Raw genomic sequence first — 20,197 nt, 5'->3', positions numbered from 1 at the left:
TCGGTCTCGTTCTCGTTCCTGTTCTCGTTCCCGATCTCGTTCCCGTTATCAAGACTTGCCTAGCATGCTTCAAGTGGGGGCTAGGGTAGTGTCTACTAAAATGACCTTTGGTGATTTTTAGCCATTTCTTACATCTGCTTGATTTTAGCATGCTTATATTATATAATTAAGAATTATCTCAATAGATTTGTACAACTCAGACTTTTGATATACTTACGTATTCAAGAACGTCTAGGTGAGCATATAAATGAGGTTTTATTAGATATTGCGGTTCAGCCGTACCCTGAGGCATCAAGAGGCTGTATCATTATTTCTTCTTCTGCGCGTATCAAGCATTCTCCGCAAAGCTTGTTCATTGCATTTCTAACACTAAAGGAATAAGGTTTGTCTGCGTAAATAATAGAAAATATTTATTACTTATCACCCAGCTTTGATCAATGGCGACCCTCCATCAGCCCCCATCTCGCAATACTAGCTTATTATGGAAATTCCTCCTGAGGGGCTGTGCTTTCTCGATTGAATCTATGTTTATGGTTACAAAAAGGTAGCTGAGTCCATGGAAATTCCAATAATTCATTCACATACCTACCAAAGAACTTTGAATTACATTAACATCCAAAATGAACCTTTCACAACACCCCCTTGAAAAACTGGTGAACGGAGTCACCTCGGGCATTGGCTTCGCAAGCGAAGTGCGCGGGTACAAAAAAGCGAGAAAAGCAGCCAGAAACGAGCGAGAACTAGAGCAGCAGAAACAAGAACAACAAGAATCATCGACCTCTGCCTCTCGGTCCCCCCCTCCATATACAGCATCTCCTTTAGAAGAGGAGGGCGACGACCAAGAGAGAGCTGATACGGCAGACTCCACCGCGGCTCACGACGAAGTCGAGCGCTCATGGCAACTTGATGAAGCGCAAGATGTCGTAGTCGGGGAATCCGAGCCTCGTAAAAGTAAAAAAGGAGTCGCTAACCCGGACAAAATCATCGGCGCTTTTCTCCAACGTCAGCCTCCTCCTTATGCATCATCATCATCACCAGACGGCGCGCGTCCCATATCCAAACTCGAGTTCCCCGTTGCGATACCGCAGCGACGTCCGAAGGATAAGAAACGTGGGTTTATACGTGCGTATGCGTCAGACCTGGAAAACGTGGGCATTAGCCAAGAGACCTGGTTCGATTTTATCGAGACGCTTAATGAAGCCAGTCTTGCGAATCCGTGGATTAACGCTCTTAATTTAGCGTCAATAGCTGCATCGCCGCTGCCATTTGCGATTTCAACTGCGATTTCGATGGCGATCATGGTTGCTACGACTGTTGCGATTGAGGCGCAGAGTCGCTATCGGTAAGCTCGTTCCTCTTCCCTGTAATTCTTGAATTATGCCGATAAGATTGATTTCATACCAGACAAAATAAAGCTCTCGACAGACTCAATGAAGAATTCTTCCGTCCCCGCGGCCTCTTCTGCCTCGTAATGACCTGGGACGCTACATCATTCAACGCCCGCACGAACGTCGATATCAACACAACTATCCAAAATACGATGGACAGCCAGGGGAGGTTGTCTCATAAATTCCAGTCTTCTAACGCCATCACAAATGGAATGGAGTCTATGCAGACCGCAGAACTCATCTTCCCGGGCCTCGACTTCCTCGCTACCACAACAAAGGACGAGCAGAAGGGATTCAAGAAAAAGATGCAGCGCGGCAAGCTGTTTGTTGATGATTATATGGATCGCAGGGCGCAGGCTAAATTCGTTAGTATTCATATATTTACTCTCTCTTTTTTTTTTTTAAAGATCCACTTGTTGACTTGCCTTTAACAGCTCGCCGAAAATCCTAATAGCCATCTTACTCAAGCTGGAAAGCCGAAATTCCTCTCCAAATACGCCGATCCAACGCATCCTATGCAGAGCGGATTTGGTAACATGATGGGAGGACTTCAACAGCAGAACCGTGGCTTTGGCCTAGGGGGTGGTGGCATGGGCAGAGGTTTCGGGGGGTTAGGAGGAGGGCTGGGCGGCTTTGGAGGAGGGATGGGAGGACGAGGTGGTGGTCTGCTAGGGTTGGTCAACCTAGCTACACAGGCTATTGGCGATCGTGGCCAACAACAAGATAACTACAACTACCGTGGCAACCCACCTGCGCCGTATGGTGGTTCTAACTCTGGGTATTATGATGATCGCGGAGGGCAGCAACAACAATACCAGCAACAGCAATATCAACAACAGCAATACCAACAACGCGGTATTGGTGCAGGCGGGGTTCTAAATCTGAACAAGCTTTTTAGATCTGTACGACCGTCTCTCATTCTATACTAATTGCCAGATTTGTTAATACTGACATTCACACAGAAAGTACTCTATTTAATGGTCGTCAACATGCCGACTGACGAAGAAATGGCCCAAGCGCGAAGTCTGACTGCCGATTGGAACATTCAGGGTCAGCAGCTGCAATTTTAATGTGTTAATGGAAAGGTTGATAGAGTTAGTGGGTTGGATATCGCGGCGTCTTATTGATTTAGCAGGCATCGTATCCAGTGGTTTTGGTGCGTTTCTTTTATATCAGTCTTAATATGTTTAGAAACCATTCCATTTGGTACAAAAATACGAAGACGAGGGAAACAAATATCTGAATTATATCTTCCAAGCTCGTGACTAATGCGACGGGTTTATGTCTGGTGTTGATGTGAAATATGGACAAGTTATATTAGTTGACAACGGAGTAAAAGATCAATTGATGATGTTACCAGGCCCGCAAAATATATCAAGTTTGACATGTGCATCCGATCAGTTTCATTACTTTACCAATACGACGGTACCCAAGTACATTTCGAGCAAAGGCTACGTAGTGATGGGTTATAAAGCTTCCGAATGACTTAGGCTAGGAACGGAGGATGAGTACTTTACATGCTTTACAGACATCTTCATCAATTATTTTCATATGAAACGTGCACAAAGGAAGCCCTCGTCCAAGAATCACTGACTTATTGCAGAACCTATTCTCATACACTCAAGCCCGCAGATCGAAGTGTGTTATTAGATCTTCCGGATGTATTCCATCCATTTGATGATGTCATGGGACGGGACTCCTGGAAGGTATTTGTTGATAATAGGTCAAATGGGGTAAACCAGGGCCAAGCTCATCAAAAGTATAGTATTAATGAAGAGGGGACATGCAGTCTTGTACTTTGCCGCCCAGACCAGCATATTACCTGGATCGGCAATACGGTAGACGTAAGACCTACCTCTCTAAGTTGTTTACAGTGATCTGAATGGGCTGCAAGACTCAACAATAACCGATTTGAAATACCTTTGATTAGCACCTCAAACTCTCAAAGTAGAGTTGGCTTTACTTCGAATACTATTATTTGTCCATCAAATAAGATCCATTCATTATTACGTCGGTGTATATTGTGTCATTTCCAAGGAGAACGTGAATAGATATCCGATATAAGTAGTCTCAAAAACCTCGGTCTTGTATTTGAATAAAGTTGCATTGATTCAGTCGGTAAATGACAAATCTCACAAATTGCACGCCCTCTCTGAGCTCTCTCTGTCAGGAGTGAAATGATTAGATCGCACAATTGAGACTGGCTTCCAACTCCAAGCTCGTTAGAAGAGGTACTATCAAAATCGAAAGAAGTAGCTATAATTCATTCGACGAGACAGATCATTCTACAACAAGATTCAACGGCTTTGGAGACGAATAATTTTACTAGACTACTACCATATACTTAGAGAACATATGAACGACAATCCAATACTCATGGATTAAGAGGATTGCTCACGAAATGATAAGTGTCGTTCCCCTTACACATTCATTTCCTACTCGACCCGACATAAAAGCACATCAACTGCTCGTATAAACAACTTGAACACCTTGGATGTTTCCCATCACACTTGGAGTTTCGCTCCCTGCAAGACTTGCACGTTTGTCCGATATTGTTTGAGCTATCGTGGTCAAGGTGAGGAATATTTTCCGTATTCTCGCTCAATGGAGCTGAGCTTCCGTCGGTAAGTCTATATTTCGAGCTCAAAGAAAGCCAGTGCACAACTCGCTCTAGTTTTGTTTTCCTTTCAACACTGCGAGAATCGGATGGGTGTGGGGTTATAGACGAAACGAGGGACATTTCAGAGCCGTGTAGGAGTTGGAGAAGAATTGATTTGTTAATTTGGACCCAACGGTGGGGTAATTGTGTGAGCTAATATTTTACCGCAATAGTAAAATTGGAGAATATTGATGTTTAACAATAGTGTATGTGTGGTAATCGCTATAAATGACCAACATAAAGGGCCTAGACTATCAAGGATTCCATGTCCCCATTCCTAGTGCGTGCATGGATGCTGGCTTCCGTCGCAGGGAATGCATAATAATATTCGTCCGGGTAGAAGTTCCGAGGAATGTGATACACATTTGAGGATTCCTTGATTTTTGTGGAAGTAGTAGCATTTGCATGTTAATTAGCCAATGAGATATCTATAGGCTAGGGTTTGGAACGTCAAGTGGGACCACGACCGCCTGAAAACATCTAGTCAAGCAAGTCGGAAAAGGGTTACTTTCGCTGTGATCATTAGGCATTTAAAAATAGTGACAAGGTTCAGTAATGCCTATATTACTTGAACAGTCAATTTGAAAAGACCGTGAAAAGGTGTTCGATCTCTCCTCGTCCTTCCACAGATACTGTCGCCGTTGACAGCCTAGAAATATTGTAGGAGGTACTTAGCTGACTCTCGCTGCTGTGAGGTAGTGTTATAATATAAAGACATTTCGCCATAAAACGAATAGATGGCTGGGGCCCTGAAAAAGAGACCTAAACCTCGCTAGGGTTTTCTAATTGATTAATGCAATTATATAAATGGGGCGGTAAATTATCAAAATCAAATTCAATTATCTCAGAAAGGCGCTGCTAAAACACCTTGACTAGCTCCTTCAGGTTAAGAGTGAGAATGACGGGAAATAAACCCCCGGATATCAACATTTGAAGCGTGCACCTGTCGTAGTTTCCCAAGCCCAGCTGTCAGACCTGCCCCCGCTCTCCAAAGTCGAGTTGCTAATTGCAAATCACTTGCGCGAGTGTGGCGTGCTCGGATGCGACCAATCAACATTGGGCCAGTTCTTACGTCATAAGCCAATGCACACTTGATTCAATGCATGGATGAGTTCTAGCCACATACGTTACAGCTGCGTATCTTGTATGGATTCAAGTAATAAAGACAAAGGCGAAATTGCTTTCCCATTGCAAACTAGGCTTCACGGGCATCTTCCGATTGGCTGCGAGTCTCCGCTGCTGCCATGAAATCGCCAATATGATGTCATCCTGTGTCTCTGCTAGCTAGCTTCTCACTACCCTATTCATGGTAATTATAGTTATAAAGTGGTTTCCAAAGAGATTTTTCCTTCACATGCCTTTTCCCATAATTAGCACTAGCTAATCACAGCCAGATCAGTGGGGACGGCCTCCAACAGAGTTTGAAGATACGACCTGGTGTTGATAAATCGATAGCTGCATCAATTGATAATTGGGAAGACAGATACACTAACTAACATGTGCGCTTTCAATTAAAATGTAACTGCTTTCCAAACAGTTTGGATATATTGTAATCTTCTTAATGCAAATCAAGATAACTTGTTGAATTACATAGCTAGGGTGAGCTCAATATCACCTTAAAATACCCGGTTTTTTAGGCTTGGTAGTGACTATTCTTGATATCAATACACTGTGATTGATCCCTTGTACAATACATCTTAATGACGCAGCCAATGCGGACAGGATACCTGATGTAGAACATTTTGAATAGTTCGCTCTCTTGAAGGGTATTCAAACCCATCCATTACCGGGTGGCAATTGCACGATGATGAACGTCATAAAAACCTCATTATTATATTCAGCGTGGATATTCCTGAACTCTCTTATATCTAACACCTGGGGGGAAAGGTTCATCAATTATTTACTTTTTTATTACAAGCTACGTGACAAAGAAAGTATCGAAGTTTTTTAATCTCAGGTTTATCCATCAAGACTTAAAGAAAGCAGAATGGCCGAAAACGTGAACAATGACCATTTTAAACTGTCCACCCTCTTCAATGTCAAGAACAAAGGTAGCCCCAATCACCATTTGCTTTCCAAAACAGCATTCTAATCCTGAGATTTGAACAGTGGCATTGGTAACCGGTGGAGGCTCGGGCATTGGCCTCATGGCTACACAGGCTCTTGCTGTTAACGGTGCAAAAGTGTACATTGTCGGTCGCACTCAAGATAAACTCAATCGCGTGGCCAAGTTATATGGCAAGGATATCGAGGGTCAAATCATCGCGTTACCGGCAGCGGACGTTTCGACCAAGGAGGGCGTGGAACAAGTGCACAAGGATTTCGAAGCTCGCGAAAAGCATCTCTCCATTCTCATCAATAACGCTGGAGTATCAAGTTCTGCAAGAGAAGACACTCAACGTCAAGACCCTCACGGGCTTCGTGAAACACTCTTTGACCAAGACGCTCAGACCGTAGAGGATTGGCAATCAGTGTACCGGGCAAATGTATGCCAGCTTTATTTCATGTCCTCGACATTCCTACCGCTACTAAACAAGGGAACCGAGATTGAACATGGCTGGTCTAGCACAATAATTAATATATCATCGATCTCCGGCATTGTGAAGATTTCTCAACATCATTTCAATTATAACACATCGAAGGCGGCTGCTATTCATTTGACAAAAATGCTTGCACATGAAATTACCTCCTCTGGCCTCAAAATCAGAATCAACAATATTGCTCCAGGGGTCTTTCCGAGTGAGATGACAGCACATGAGAGTGACGAGGCTCAGAAGAGTTCTCTGCCTAAGGAACGGTATGAGAACAAGATCCCGGCCGGAAGACCAGGGAATGATAAGGATATGGGAAATGCAGTGCTTTACGCGGCTACTAACCAGTACGTTAATGGGCAGACGATCGTTGTGGACGGAGGCTACGTTCTATCAACGGGCACTATTTGATTATTTGGATATATTTTTTGATTTGACTCCTTCTGCTGGTGCAATCGATTTATAATTTTGATCGTTGCCTCATTTATAACGATTTAAACTCCCATCCAATTAATTGCTCAATTAGTGTATTCTAGTAGGCCTCTTATCAGCATTCCGGCTATTTTTGTAATGATTCTTCCACGGTTGTTGAAATCTAATTAATTATGCTCACTCTGGAGTACGATTAAGTTTCTTCCATTCAAGAGCGTGAGGCATATTTTCATATTTCTATTAGATTGTCAGATTTTTAATAGCGCTAACAAGAATAATTTGGTCATCTATCATCTACAGCTACGCCTGTTAGGACTCAATCGTCACTGCAATTGTTTAAATAATCCTAAACCCAAATTTTCAAAGACCTTAAGATAGGCGACGACTAGGAAACGTTGTATTGGATGCGGCTGCGTAGTTAGACTTAGTTGTGGCGACATAAAAGGCTTAATTGACCCTTTAAACCACAGTCTGTCAGACCTTTTTTTTGAGTGGAAAAATGTCGGAAGTCTAAGGATCGGTCCGAGCCTGCTCGTGGAAAATTTGAAAGCACCTACATATATACCATAAATAACCCCCTTTGTATGTTTATTGTATTTATCGCAACACTAAATGTACAGCGACCAAATTTCTGTATCTCGATATACTTATTTACCGAAAAAGAAAAGTGTAGCTCATAAATTGGCAGCTATGCCCACCTAGTTTCAGTTTCAGGACTTCTCGCACTGAAATCATACTTATGTCATATCAGGCACCAATCCCGCCAACCAGCGCGAAGTTCTCCAGCCTGATTTACAACCACGCTAATTATTTCCTGTCACGCGGTTATTCTTCTTTCGTATTCAAGAATGAAGGATCAGCAATCGCGAATCACCGACTAGGCCTAACGCCACGGAGCCACATAAGACCTCGATGAGGCGCATTGCATGAAGTGCCTTGCTTCCATGGAGGCAGACATGCAATACTTGTGGGAATGACGTCTATACAACACGCAATAAAAAAACCTGTGATTAGAAGATAGAAGGACTTACAAGGTTTCGACGAGCCATGTCATCATTCAGACGTAGACTCAAAGGGCGATCTCGAGATAGGTAGTCCCAGTACAAGGTATATAGGTAGCCTAGGGCCATCCAGGCCCAGAGAAGATGCAATAAACCATAATCGGCACATCCCTTATTAAATAATATTTATCGTAATAACCACCAATCACCATGTCGAATTTCTTGAAAGAGGTCAAAGATTCCATCACCCATAAGGATCATGATAAGCCCAGCAAATCTTCCAATGCTGGACCTCATGACTCCAACCTAGCAAACAAGCTGGACCCTCGTGTTGATAGCGACCGCGGTAAGTTTTCTTTGGTACATTTTATATACAGTGAATTGTCTAACAAATGAACCAAGACAACCGCGCAGCAGGTACCAGCGCAACTGCCACCGGCGTTGGAGGTACTACTGGAATCAACACAGGATATGACAACCCCCGATCAGCCAATGTTGGTCCTCATGACTCCAGCCTGGCTAATAAGGCCGATCCACGCATTGATAGCGACCAAAGCATGTGGTTTCTACCCTAAGTGCAAATATGCCAGGCTAACAATTACAGGTCAATATGGAGCTGCAGGCGGATTTACCTCTACAGGAGGAAGCTATGATAACCCTCAATCAACTAGTCATGGTCCTCTTGGCTCTGACCGTGTTGATTTTGCCGATCCTAGCATTGGAAGCAACCAAGGTATATCTTTTCACTCCATTTGAATAAGTCTTTGTGAAATATGAGTATTTCTGACGAGATTAGGTCAACTCGGCTCTGACATCGGTGGAGCTGGTCTCAGTGGCAATAACGTTCAGTCCACCAACGCTGGTCCTCATAGCTCGAATGTGGCCAACAAGTTGGATCCTCGCGTTGACAGCGACTTGGATAACCGCGCTCGTCACCAGAACCTTGCTTCAGGCGGGGTGCCATCTGGCAGCAGCTACGCTACTCCCGGCAGTGGTAGTGCTCAACAAACGGCTGGCCCTCATGATTCCAACCTGGCTAACAAGCTTGACCCTCGTGTCGATTCAGATGTGGATAACAGCCGAACTGTTGGCGGAGATGCGACTACTTACTGAATTAATGAAAGTGTCCCCGCATAAGGCTGCTGAAACAATACCAGACCTAATGATGAATGCAAAATTGATATTTCCATTGTTACATTAGTTTGCTATTTGGAAGATTCGTTCTTTGAACCTGATGACAAATTGTACTATTAGGTTAAAGATGCTTTTGAGTTTAATATTAATACGAGTCTAAAGAATTTCTATGGGCATTACATGTCAGAATAAATCTAGCTCTTTGGCAAGGTAAACCTGTATAGCGATTCCTCAACTACGGTACGTATCTGTCCTATTAAGCTTTGCGAGGATTCTCATGTAAATTATGGGAAGAAGTCAGTAATAGATTGTATTTACATGCTGTTTCCGGACAAAAAGGTTGCCAACTGGCTGTAGTGGCGGTGGGATTCGTTAGTGAAACAGCGGTGACACTCAATCTTCGGTACCTATTGCGATGAATCTCTTATACGAGATTTAAAAAATTAGGTCCTACCGCGATTCGAACGCGGGTACTTCGGAATTCGATAAGTCGATCGACTTTCAGAACCGAAGATGCTAACCACTCTGGGGGGAAATGTTAGGGCAGCCGGAGAATATTTGGAACTGCTCAGCTTACACATCATAGGGCCATTCAACTCGACCATCATGGTGACATTCAAAATGTAACAAGTTTGCATTCAAGGAACATTGATCCGGTTGTCCCATTAAGTTGGCCTTGGCATTGTGTTCTGAGCCTCGCAAGATGGGGTATTTAAGTAAGTTTTCCAGGGTGCGGGAATCGAAACCGCTTTCTTGAGACCGGCATTAACCAAGTACCTACCAGACGCTAAAAATGAGCATTTAGTTAGGGCCGAGAAAGATAGGCGCATTCTTCACTCAGTCAACAGACGCGTTGAAGGCGCATAGTATCTATTATCCACTGCTATAGATACTCCTGGCCCTTTTGAAGCCATGCTTTTCGTGTTTATAAGTCAAAATACCGGCATATTGTGCTCATAATGAGCAACAGAGAATTGAACCCTTCAAGAAGACACAGGCAAAATAAGGCTTGCTCGCGTTGCCGTAGAAGAAAAATACGGGTGAGATGCATCTTGTAAGGGGAGAAAACTTGCCTTTTTTTAACTAACGAACTTCATAGTGCGACTTGCAATATCCAATATGTGGCTCCTGTTCCAAAGCCGGAGTGGAGTGCTTAGGCTACGATGCGATCCAGCGCGTTGATAAGCCTCGAGGCGCCACGGTGCACCTTGAAGAAGAGATTGCCCGTCTTGAGAATGAACTGTCGCGTGTCAAGAAACAAACTCGAACACCTTCAGATATTGCAAATGCGACCGCTGAAGGACTTTCTACTGCTGTAGCAAGAAATATTGTTCATCCCAGGGGTTCCTTTAGCAAACACGACACTGACAAGCTGCCACTAAGTTCGCCATTCTTTCTTTCCAGTTCACCTATGCCACACCTCAAGTTTCAGATACCACCGGAAGCCACCTTTAAGTATACTTGGGAGCAGTCACCTCACGCTATTAATGCATCCTCAGTCCCTAGACATGTGGTGGATGCCATGTTGAAACATTACTGCGAAATATACCGCCCCCAGTACCCGGCGATCGAAGAAATAGACTTGTACGAGGCTTGCGACAGAGTCTATACTAATTCCCAGCCCTCGGACGCCGATGTGTTCTACGTCCATATAACTTTAGCAATAAGTGTTTGTGATGAACCTTCTCGGTGACTTGTACAAAACATGAGCTAACATTTCCCAGACAAATACACTTACCCATGAGAATGAAGCAAGGGCCATAAAGGCCACGCATGGATTTTGGATGAAAGCAGTCGACCACCTTCCTAGAGTAGGCCTATCAGATCCATGGGAACGGCTACAGGCACTTCATCTTCTGACACATTATGGCTGCCTCAATCCCACGGATGTTGATTGCTTTAGGTGTGCAGAAGCGGCCAGTAGATTATCGGTGAATCTTGGACTGCACCATGAATTACCTGCGTCGGCCACGACAAAACTGGATAACACGACATTAAACGTTCGAAGGAGATTGTTCTGGCACTCATATAGTATGGACTCGTATGGTCTTATCCTTTTGAATCGTGGTGAATAGAATACTTTACTGAAACCACAACTAGTGCTGTGAATGTAACTCGTTGCCAGCCATTTCTATTCCCAACATCTGTCATCACTGCAAAAGTGAGAGCTCTAGCAACCGAAGAATTCAATAGACCAAAGCACTAAGTCGAAATTTCCAGTTCCCCGATTTTGATTCGAAAGCATTACCAACTCGACACGTGTGGCTTCTTCGTCAAATAGAATCCGAAATCACAGTCTCTTTATATTATCCTTCTTATCGAATAGAAGGTCCTCTGTCGAACGCATTCTTTGATGAGTGGTTTGAAGGTATGCATGAACGCTTAGATGAATGGTATAGCATGATTGCTCAAAGTTCCGATCTTTCCAACACACTTGAGTTTCATGAGTTACATTACAGTTTGCAGATTTTAAGGCTTAACCGTCCTTCTCCACGTTTTCCTACTCCAACAGGGGAAATGCACCAGAGAGCACTTAAAGCTGCGGCATCATTGATTAGGAAATTCAGCGTTCTGGACAGAACAGGCAAGCTGTTCTATCTATGGCATGCCGCTCATATTATTATCGAGTCAGGAATCTGCCTGTTAGCATGTATAATGACTGGAATGGAATCTACACGGCGAGACCAAACGCCTCTCGCAGGAGAAGACCTTTCGACCTTGAATAAATACATAACGGCAATTCCATTCTTGGTCGGTAGAGTATCCCGCCGTTGGCCGAATATTGCGGGCCATACCTCTGCTCTCGAGAATATCTGCCTCCAAGTCTTGCAAAAACTCCAACAGTGGTCTGATGGTGGGACCATTGAAAAGTCGAGTTTTGATGATTTAAAATACAGACTCAACAACCTAACGTTGTTTCCCTCATTACCTTTGAACTCTCAGCCCACCTTTGTGGAGAACAATGACGTGTCACAACCTTCGCCTATTCTCAAAGACGACTCAACACAAATACCTCCCACCACCCACAAGGACACTGTTAGACAGCCACCAGAGAACGGTTATGGTATAACTTCTACCACAAATGAAATCAACCCAGAGTATCTAGATCCAGTTACAACAACCTTTCTATCGGATCGTCCATCTCTATTTGCTTCTGGGGTTGAAGTCTCAACAGCAGATCCTGATTTCTTTAACACGGCTTGGATGGACTCACAATTATTTGACCCTATACAAGGACATTCCGCAAAATTTTCAGATATGCATGATTTAGATACTGAGACTGACGCACTATGGGACTTTGCGGGAATGGACTCGGAGCAAATCATTTCTGCTTTGTTGGACACTGAGAATAACACTTTCTAAATGATATTATCTGTTACTCAAAATGAAGTAGGTTGCAATTGATTATGCTCTAAATTTACTTCGTCACAAGTGCTAAATTGATACGCCCAACAGTAGATAACAAGACTAAACTTTACCTAGTGCGAAAATACTACATACTATCAAATCTCTGACTTTAGAAAGCTGGAAAGTATTCTCTCAAACTTTTCTGGCTCATCTGACGGGGGACTATGACCCGATAGCTCAAAAATTTCCAATCTTGCGTTGGGGATAGCGTTCGCTATTTCCTCACTACATGCCACTGGCGCGATATAATCATGGCGACCGACGATGACAAGTGTAGGTGTCTAGGGTTAAGAAAAGGGTTATCAGAAAACTTTTGTCAAAACATCTTCAGTTGTCTTATGATTTACCTTGATCTCCTTCAAACGATGACGCACATCAAACCGCGGCATATTCTCACTAAAGGCAGCATTCTGCGTGGCAGAGTAGAATTCGACCGACCCTTGGAATTCAGTTGATTCATTCTGTTCTTTTGGCGGAACAATTTCCGGTGGCGGGGTGAAAATTGGTAGTATTTCTTGGACTCCTTCTGCATGGTCCTGATCATTGAGTGATGTTCCAGACCAAAGCCGGACTTGACGGGCCACATCGACTTTGACCCTGTTTGACGTGAGAATATTTGCTAGCGCATTCATCGGACCAACTTTGCCGTTTGCCCATGTATCTCTGAGAATTAAGCCCTGTAGTCTGTCGCCGTGTTTTATGGCATAGTCTAGTGCTATAAAACCACCGTAAGAGGCTCCTGCTAGGATAAATGTCTCTGCGCCAGCCCACTTTCTACATGGGAAATCAGCAAGTTAGGCCTTGAATTATTGTATAAAAATATCAAACCCAGAGTTTCTCCACCATAGGAAATATGAAAATGAAGTGGATCTCACCTGAGAATCTCGATGTCCTCGATCCAGCGGTCGTGAGTAAACGGCCCGATCTTGTCAGAAGCGCCACTTCCGCGAGCATCGAACACGAGAACGCGGTAAAGGTTAGCCAAGTATCCAAAAGAGGCCTCTGGCTCTGCAAGTGTGGAAAGGCCGGGTGCTCCATGAAGCGATATGAGAAGAGGTTTGCTGCCTGCTGAATCTTGTCCAAGTATTTTGACGTTCAGCCGGACCCCGTCGTCCATCGTTACAGTTGAAGTTGTTTTGTTATCAGCCATGTTTTTGATATTTGTTTAAGAGGGTTTATAACACGTATGTTATGAATATAAAGTGGATGAGGGCGGTGAAGTACAGTATTCAATGTTATGCGATATGTCGGCAAGGGACGTGGGAAAATGTGTCCTGTAGGAAATACCAATTTAATAAAATAATCCAACTGGGATACTCTTCCTTTTTATACACATAGATTTTTGGGTCTATGTACACCTGGGCATTACAAATTGATGAAGCAATTCTATAATCAAATATTAGTCAAACATGTATCCGTCTGATTTGACGTAGCGGGGTTACGCGCAACTTCATTATAACTTTCGGTTAAATCCGCTGTTAGTCAACACCAAGCAGAAGTGATTTGCCACCAATTAAACTACCAATAATATAGAAGATATCCTGGATATTTCTGAATTGAGGTGATTTGCTGTACATATCAACAGTACCTGACTTCATTTATTTAATTAAGTAGATAAATAGCAAAATAATAACGAGCGATAATTCGGAATATCCCGCATTAAGTCCGAGGCATGATGATGGACTTCATTAACAAGTTAGCTAATGACTTTCAGAGATGGCACAAATCTTACCTACCGGGATACACGAGGATGGAAAATAATATTTTCAAAAATTGTAGTGAATCACAAGCGGCTTAAAGGGTTGAAGCTGTCTAGATTCTGGTATAGAAGCTTGTCACGCACATTGCGTTGTGTTAATCGATGTACTGCACATATTAGAGCATTACTTTGAAATACTGGAACTTTGAATGAGGTCTGTCATAACAATTTATATTAGAGATCTGCGATTTAATATCTACAGGTTTGGTGATACGGATCAATTGATGATGAATCAAGGCGTTCTATGACTAGTGGAGATCACAGAAGGCGAGTGAGCATATCTGGGCATAGAGATCAACGTTTAAGCTTCTGTCTCGATCTCTCTAATCAATTGCTCATGCCTTGGACTCCTCGGTGTGAAATTGCACTTATAATCCACCGGACGCGTGACTATTCCCGGCTCGAAATCGACTACCTGTTCCAGTACCTTGCCGTCCTCATCTACAGGTTGACTTAATGAGAAGACGGATAAGGTTTGAGCAATAGTAAGAAACAAAAAAGTATCTGCGAATATCCGACCGGGACATATGCGTCGACCAAAACCGAAGGTCACATTATGAGGATCTGGCTGGGCAGCGTAGGTTTCTGTGGGCATGAAACGAGAAGGGTTGAAAATTGATGGATCGTTATAGATGGATGGATCGTGATTGAACAACCTTCCACGTATAAGTTAGCCGATAAAGCAGCTAGATATTCCGAGTACAGGAAGCTTTTGTTTACCATATATTGGCAAGAAGAATTGCCCCCTTTGGAATCAAGAACCCTTCCACAACATCATCTTGATCTGCTGTGTGCGGGAGGCCAAGTGGAGCAATTGGTTGCCAGCGGAGGGTTTCTTTTACGATTGCGTCCACATATGGGAGGTTATCACGGTCCTTAGCGGTGGGGAGTCTTTCCGAACCAACAACGCGATCAATTTCTTCTTGTGCTCGACGCTGAACTTCGGGATTCAGTATAAGAGCTAGAAAGCAACATTTTAAAGTGGATATGATCTATAGATAATTTGTTAGTTTCAGAATATCCGAGGTCTCTGTAGGGATGCTTAATAGAATAGTCATACTGTATCCGCTCCTCCACCATAAAGGGCAAACGAAGACCACTTGACAATTTCTTCATCTTCCCCTGCCTCAAGGGCATTTGATGTGAAAGATGGGATATGCTTTCCAGTAGCCATCTCCTTTTTAGTGAAATCAAGACCAACTCTTGTCGATTCTAATGTAGTCTGACGAAATGCACGGGCTGTTTTTTTGAATCCAGCTCCAGGCATCCATTCGGGAATAAATTTCACTTGGATTAGTTAACAATCACAACTGATCTTAAAATGTAGAATCTATTCGCGAAGCAATGCTACCTACAAGCAGGAATGATATCGACAAGCCAAGCCCCTGGCATAGCAGCTTTGGAAAACTCTGCCAATGCTTGATCGGCCAACGCAAGTAAAGGGTCGTCGTTGTCGGAGACCGAATAGCCATAAGTCATTTTGAGAACGGCAGTTACGACTTCACTAGAAATTATATCAGATTTGTTCCTCCTTGATATATTTGAATGTGGAGAGGTTGCATTACGTCCGAATGTGCTTTTTAAAGTTCTCTGGCTGTTTCAACAACCTCAGAAGAAACTTTTCTGACTCCATTTCTTGTAACCCGTCGAACTGAGCAACTGATTTTCGAGAACCCATTACACGACCGACAGCTTTACGGTACGCGCGAAAGAGGGGGGTGTAGTTCTGGCTGCTGAGTGCTTTATCCCATCCGACCCTGTATATATCTATTTAAGTAACATTTACCGAGAATAGAGTGTGATAAGAAATCGAAATGAAAAGGAATGACGAACAGATCATTTGCGAATACAAATCGAGGTCTTGACGAGTGGATTACAGATCGTTTTTCTAGGATCTCAAATGCCAAAGACATGTCATTGATGATAATTATCGTCTGGGTTAACAACCTTATGGAACTGATTGGTCCTGGTTTTATTTACTTTGTTAGCACTGACCATGAAGATTAACCAAAGTACCACGTGCAAGTGTAACATGGTCGAAATAAGATACAGAGTATGCGTGAGAAAAGGGACTAAAACCATATAAATCCTTGTGCTTTGCCCAGTGAAGCCATTCTTTCTCTCCTGCTGGCGGTAAATCTGATAGGTTACCAATGAATAACTTTGGTTTTGGGCCTGGTGGTAGTGGTGCAATTCTTGGATTTGAGGGTCTAATGATCTTGTAAAGAAACAATATACCCAGGAGGGTAATTAATAAAGCTATGGCTTGCAACGCCATTGAATGCAACTGCTTAGGAAGGTTCCTTTCTTTTTTGGTATCGTGAACAATAATATCGCGATGTAAAGAGGTACCGAGCGCTTCTAAGCTTTTACCACAAATGCAGAGGTCATATACACGTGCAAACGAACGCTTAGCGCCAGCAAACAAAGGAAAGGTGACAGTTAAGGCAGCCTTGCTGTAGAGGCTTATGCCTTGCATGATTGTACGTGATCTTCGAATTATATTTAAATTAATTATAATCCTACAAATAATGGCGCTGGATGAAGTGTTCTATTCGGAGTATATCTGTTACACTGCATACGATAGATCACATTCCCCAAGTTAGCTGCGTCGGTCTATCGAAAGTTTGGAATACCCATTCGCTTGATTAAAATATTAAGCGCCGGAAATGCAGTCACCTGAGATCCGGATAAAGCATCACTTTGATTCACACGCCAATGAAGCTCTCCTCTTATGGGTATCTAGATTTAGATGGCACAGCATGACTTGATATCACCTACATTGCCGCAGCCTTAGCACGCGGTCTTCCAAATTAGGAAAGTACCTCACCTATGGTAAAAAGGATTTATCTTCTTTGTCTTTGGTGAGCCAACGAAGACAGATTAGTCAGAAATAGATGTGGCTTTGATTTGTCACGTTAACAAACAAAGAAACTCGGCCCCCGCCACCAAAACAAAACCGTGCACGGTACCTAGTTAATGGAAACCTTTGGCCTTTGTTTTAATACGCCGAGTAAATCCGAGTAAATAATATTGGAAATCGCTGGTTTCCGATATTTACATTAATTAAGCGACTAAACTTCATAATAGGTGATAAAGCATGATGAGAACGATTCCATCTCATACATTACAATATATATTTAGTATTGTTGAAATACATCCATTATCCTCCAACTATACATAATTCTGGTTTCTCCCACTCCAAATCTTGGAATTCAAAACCCCCACTAAATGCTCGTGAAACCCATCTCAGCAGTATAAAACAACGTGTGTGATAGAATTTCTCTCCAAAATATGAAGTCGGCCTAAACGTGCTAAATTGGCCGTTGACCTTGCCCAGTGAAGAGAATCGATTTGCCCAGAATCTTCTTTAGACAGAAATGCGAATACTAGACAGCCACAATGGGAAGAGTTAGAGTTCACTAGGCATCATTTGTCGTAAGTCTCGAATCGAAATAAAGCCTATGCTAACGAAAGTGTCGACAAGTAAATGTCGCTCATTACTGGCACAGCCCTCACACCGAGGAAAAGTGTATACGGCAAGGAACCATTGAAATAAGTCATTCGCGCCATTCATATTATGACCCAATCTCGGTCAGAGTCAACGTAGTATCCCATTTATTCTTGTTTCAATCACCGCATCCCCAATTCAATCAGTCGCAGTCCAGAATCGTTCGATGACTTCTCTTTCCAGCCGAATTCCTAAAAGCCAACCAACACCTGACAGAGTGTCGATTTGAGATTTGAATGACTGTTTGAGTTGAGGCCAAATCACATAATGACCATGCAGCATGCCGGGATAGACATCCAATCTGACATCCACACCACTATCCTTCAGAGCCCTCGCGTAGACTAGCCCATCATCTCGCATGATGTCCATGCCAGCCACTTGGATGTATGTTGGCGGTATACCTGAGCAGGGAATTTCCGAATTAAAGGGCGAGCAATCCTTGGATAAGTGATTAGGCTCATAATGCGCTTTAAGTACTTTGCTTTCCTTCTCGCCTAGGACTGGAGCGTCCATGTTCTGTATGTGGGAAAGATAGACATCTTTGTACTTCTCTAGTACAATTTCCTTGCTTAGACAACCGGGTAGCGCGGCGAAGAGACCTGTCACGTCACTGATGGGGATAGTTAACCCCCACGCCATAAGCTTACCATGCAGCTACGTTGCCTAGTCGCTGGCCCAACCAAATACATCAGCCTCTTCACTTTCGTTTCTTAAGATTTTTATCGACTTCATTTCATTTTGCACCTTCAACTTCTCAAAATGGAGCAACTCCCGAATATCTCTCAGTTAACACTTTCGATAAGGGCAACGGACCCTAACGCCAACTCAGACGTGTCGGAAGTGTTCCCACCGTGGGGGGCATTCCCAGCCGAGCAATATTTGCTGGTAAGTTAGCCCAAGCATTAGCTCGCTAATTTTGCCCTTGTTTTGTGTTTCTTGTCGAGTTTAAAACAAAGCAAAAAAAGGCTCACAACCTATTGATCTCCATTCCTTAGCATCATTGGGACCCCCTTTCTCCCGAAGCACATCAGGACCAGCGCCGCAGATTGATCAATGATTTTGTCCACACATTAGACGATATCCCCGAAGAGTGGGTTCTGACCTCACCTACGTCTGAGAAATGGCTATTGCCCCTTCGGCGGCTCAAATCCGAGATATCCTGGCTCCTTGGCGGTCCCTTCGGTGGCGCTCGGCATCATGGGAGATCTGGAACCAGATCAGAGACCCCAAGTGGGATTATCAAGGTATTAATATCTGGCTTCGAACACATTACGCAGAAAGTGTGGAAGAGAAAGCTCGAGATAGTGCTAAGTTAGCGGCATGGTTTGAATCACCAGTTGAAGGAAATCCTAACATAGACGATGACGTGGACGACACAATGACCAGCTGGCGACTATTGGATGATGAGTTAATATTCAACTTTGGTACTGACTGGGAGCGAGTTTTTGAAATCATCCCTGAGCTTGTTGGTCCAAAAAGTGGATTATCACGGTGTTTCTTATCAGAAGAAGATTCTGTGACTAAGAAATATCGTAAAGAAATTTTCGGAGAGCTCCGAGAAAAGGTAGCTTCATCAGCTGAACTTCAAGAAAAACTCATCACTATTGAAGGAAGTAATAATAGAGTACAGTGTCGTTCAGTCCATACATATCTTCTGGTGGCTGATAAGACAGCTTTCACTACGGACGAGTTTCTTATCCTCTTTCTTGATCTTAAAGGGCACTATGTGCGTCAATCGAGAATAGAGCTTCCAGATGATGATATATTCATGCTAGGAGATATGATCAATAGTGAAAAGATTCGCGATGCCCAATATTGGACCGACAACTTTCCGCCTGGAAGTTCTTTAAATCCAAAATACCGTGCGCTAGGCGAGATTGGACGTGAACTGTACGGCGTGGAAGATCTGCTTCGAACTTGAAAAGCTTGCCATTACAAGTTAGCGATCAATTTGGTCTAGTCTTATACTTGTCTATAATTCCATGCTTTTTGCAAGCATGGTGTTAGAGGGTGATGCATCAAAAGAGATATTTTTGACTGACTTGCTGTAGAGAAAATGTGCATTCTGAAACCAGGAGCTGCTCTATTTATACCTAATATTTATAGTTTAGGACTCAATCTCGACTTTCTGCGATTATTGTAACTATACAGCAGCTGACAGCATCTAGTGAATAATGACTCATCATGAACGCCCGGGTTGCAGGGTGAATGATTGGACGGCTGCGAAATTATAAGGGTTGGGGTTATGCCCTAGCCCTAATTCTACAGGTCTGTACAAAGCTTTCTACCATTTAACTTCATTTTTCACTTGCCGCTATACGCATATGTTGACAAATTTGGTAGAATCCAGGTAATGAATGTCAAAATGCTTAGT

General features: G+C 43.2%; 9 protein-coding genes across 9 annotated transcripts; 5 read left to right on the top strand and 4 right to left on the bottom strand.

Moving 5' to 3' along the window:
* Positions 1–620: 620 nt before the first annotated feature.
* BGW36DRAFT_432572 (uncharacterized protein) lies at positions 621–2,458 on the top strand (the record flags this gene model as incomplete). The annotated part of the gene is made up of 4 exons (XM_046221151.1): positions 621–1,342; positions 1,405–1,753; positions 1,823–2,290; positions 2,351–2,458. 4 exons carry the CDS (start codon positions 621–623, stop codon positions 2,456–2,458), a joined length of 1,647 nt encoding a protein of 548 aa, XP_046066983.1.
* Positions 2,459–3,468: 1,010 nt separating this feature from the next.
* On the bottom strand, positions 3,469–4,238 carry BGW36DRAFT_389326 (uncharacterized protein). The gene is made up of 2 exons (XM_046217332.1): positions 3,787–4,238; positions 3,469–3,718 (listed from the first exon to the last, which is right to left on the bottom strand). The coding sequence occupies exon 1, from the start codon at positions 4,126–4,128 to the stop codon at positions 3,817–3,819; it is 312 nt and encodes a 103-aa protein (XP_046066982.1). The 5' UTR covers positions 4,129–4,238; the 3' UTR covers positions 3,469–3,718; positions 3,787–3,816.
* Positions 4,239–6,034: 1,796 nt separating this feature from the next.
* BGW36DRAFT_364347 (short chain dehydrogenase/reductase family) lies at positions 6,035–6,989 on the top strand (the record flags this gene model as incomplete). Its single annotated transcript, XM_046214548.1, has 2 exons — positions 6,035–6,098; positions 6,157–6,989. The coding sequence occupies 2 exons, from the start codon at positions 6,035–6,037 to the stop codon at positions 6,987–6,989; spliced, it is 897 nt and encodes a 298-aa protein (XP_046066981.1).
* An 846-nt stretch (positions 6,990–7,835) lies between these two features.
* Positions 7,836–9,338, top strand: BGW36DRAFT_389321 (uncharacterized protein). The gene is made up of 4 exons (XM_046217331.1): positions 7,836–8,357; positions 8,414–8,566; positions 8,616–8,744; positions 8,808–9,338. The coding sequence occupies exons 1-4, from the start codon at positions 8,222–8,224 to the stop codon at positions 9,122–9,124; spliced, it is 735 nt and encodes a 244-aa protein (XP_046066980.1). The 5' UTR covers positions 7,836–8,221; the 3' UTR covers positions 9,125–9,338.
* A 766-nt stretch (positions 9,339–10,104) lies between these two features.
* On the top strand, positions 10,105–12,508 carry BGW36DRAFT_364345 (uncharacterized protein; the record flags this gene model as incomplete). Its single annotated transcript, XM_046214547.1, has 5 exons — positions 10,105–10,185; positions 10,245–10,814; positions 10,870–11,186; positions 11,246–11,306; positions 11,366–12,508. 5 exons carry the CDS (start codon positions 10,105–10,107, stop codon positions 12,506–12,508), a joined length of 2,172 nt encoding a protein of 723 aa, XP_046066979.1.
* A 140-nt stretch (positions 12,509–12,648) lies between these two features.
* Positions 12,649–13,703, bottom strand: BGW36DRAFT_364344 (proline iminopeptidase; the record flags this gene model as incomplete). Its single annotated transcript, XM_046214546.1, has 3 exons — positions 12,649–12,834; positions 12,901–13,327; positions 13,429–13,703. 3 exons carry the CDS (start codon positions 13,701–13,703, stop codon positions 12,649–12,651), a joined length of 888 nt encoding a protein of 295 aa, XP_046066978.1.
* Positions 13,704–14,487: 784 nt separating this feature from the next.
* Positions 14,488–16,590, bottom strand: BGW36DRAFT_350304 (cytochrome P450; the record flags this gene model as incomplete). Its single annotated transcript, XM_046213317.1, has 7 exons — positions 14,488–14,968; positions 15,033–15,304; positions 15,373–15,599; positions 15,668–15,816; positions 15,878–16,069; positions 16,146–16,278; positions 16,392–16,590. 7 exons carry the CDS (start codon positions 16,588–16,590, stop codon positions 14,614–14,616), a joined length of 1,527 nt encoding a protein of 508 aa, XP_046066977.1. The 3' UTR covers positions 14,488–14,613.
* Positions 16,591–17,589: 999 nt separating this feature from the next.
* BGW36DRAFT_389313 (uncharacterized protein) lies at positions 17,590–18,337 on the bottom strand (the record flags this gene model as incomplete). Its single annotated transcript, XM_046217330.1, has 1 exon — positions 17,590–18,337. A coding segment is annotated over one exon (376 nt), but the record flags the coding sequence as incomplete, so codon positions are not given.
* A 496-nt stretch (positions 18,338–18,833) lies between these two features.
* BGW36DRAFT_59754 (uncharacterized protein) lies at positions 18,834–20,015 on the top strand. Its single transcript, XM_046222462.1, has one exon. The coding sequence runs from the start codon at positions 18,944–18,946 to the stop codon at positions 19,742–19,744; it is 801 nt and encodes a 266-aa protein (XP_046066975.1). The 5' UTR covers positions 18,834–18,943; the 3' UTR covers positions 19,745–20,015.
* The last annotated feature ends 182 nt before the right edge of the window (positions 20,016–20,197 follow it).

The sequence above is a fragment of the Talaromyces proteolyticus genome (assembly GCF_021365285.1).
Source record: "Talaromyces proteolyticus strain PMI_201 chromosome Unknown BGW36scaffold_13, whole genome shotgun sequence".
Taxonomy (NCBI): domain Eukaryota; kingdom Fungi; phylum Ascomycota; class Eurotiomycetes; order Eurotiales; family Trichocomaceae; genus Talaromyces; species Talaromyces proteolyticus.
Note: the sequence above shows the minus strand (reverse complement) of the source record. Positions and strands in the feature narration are given on the sequence as shown.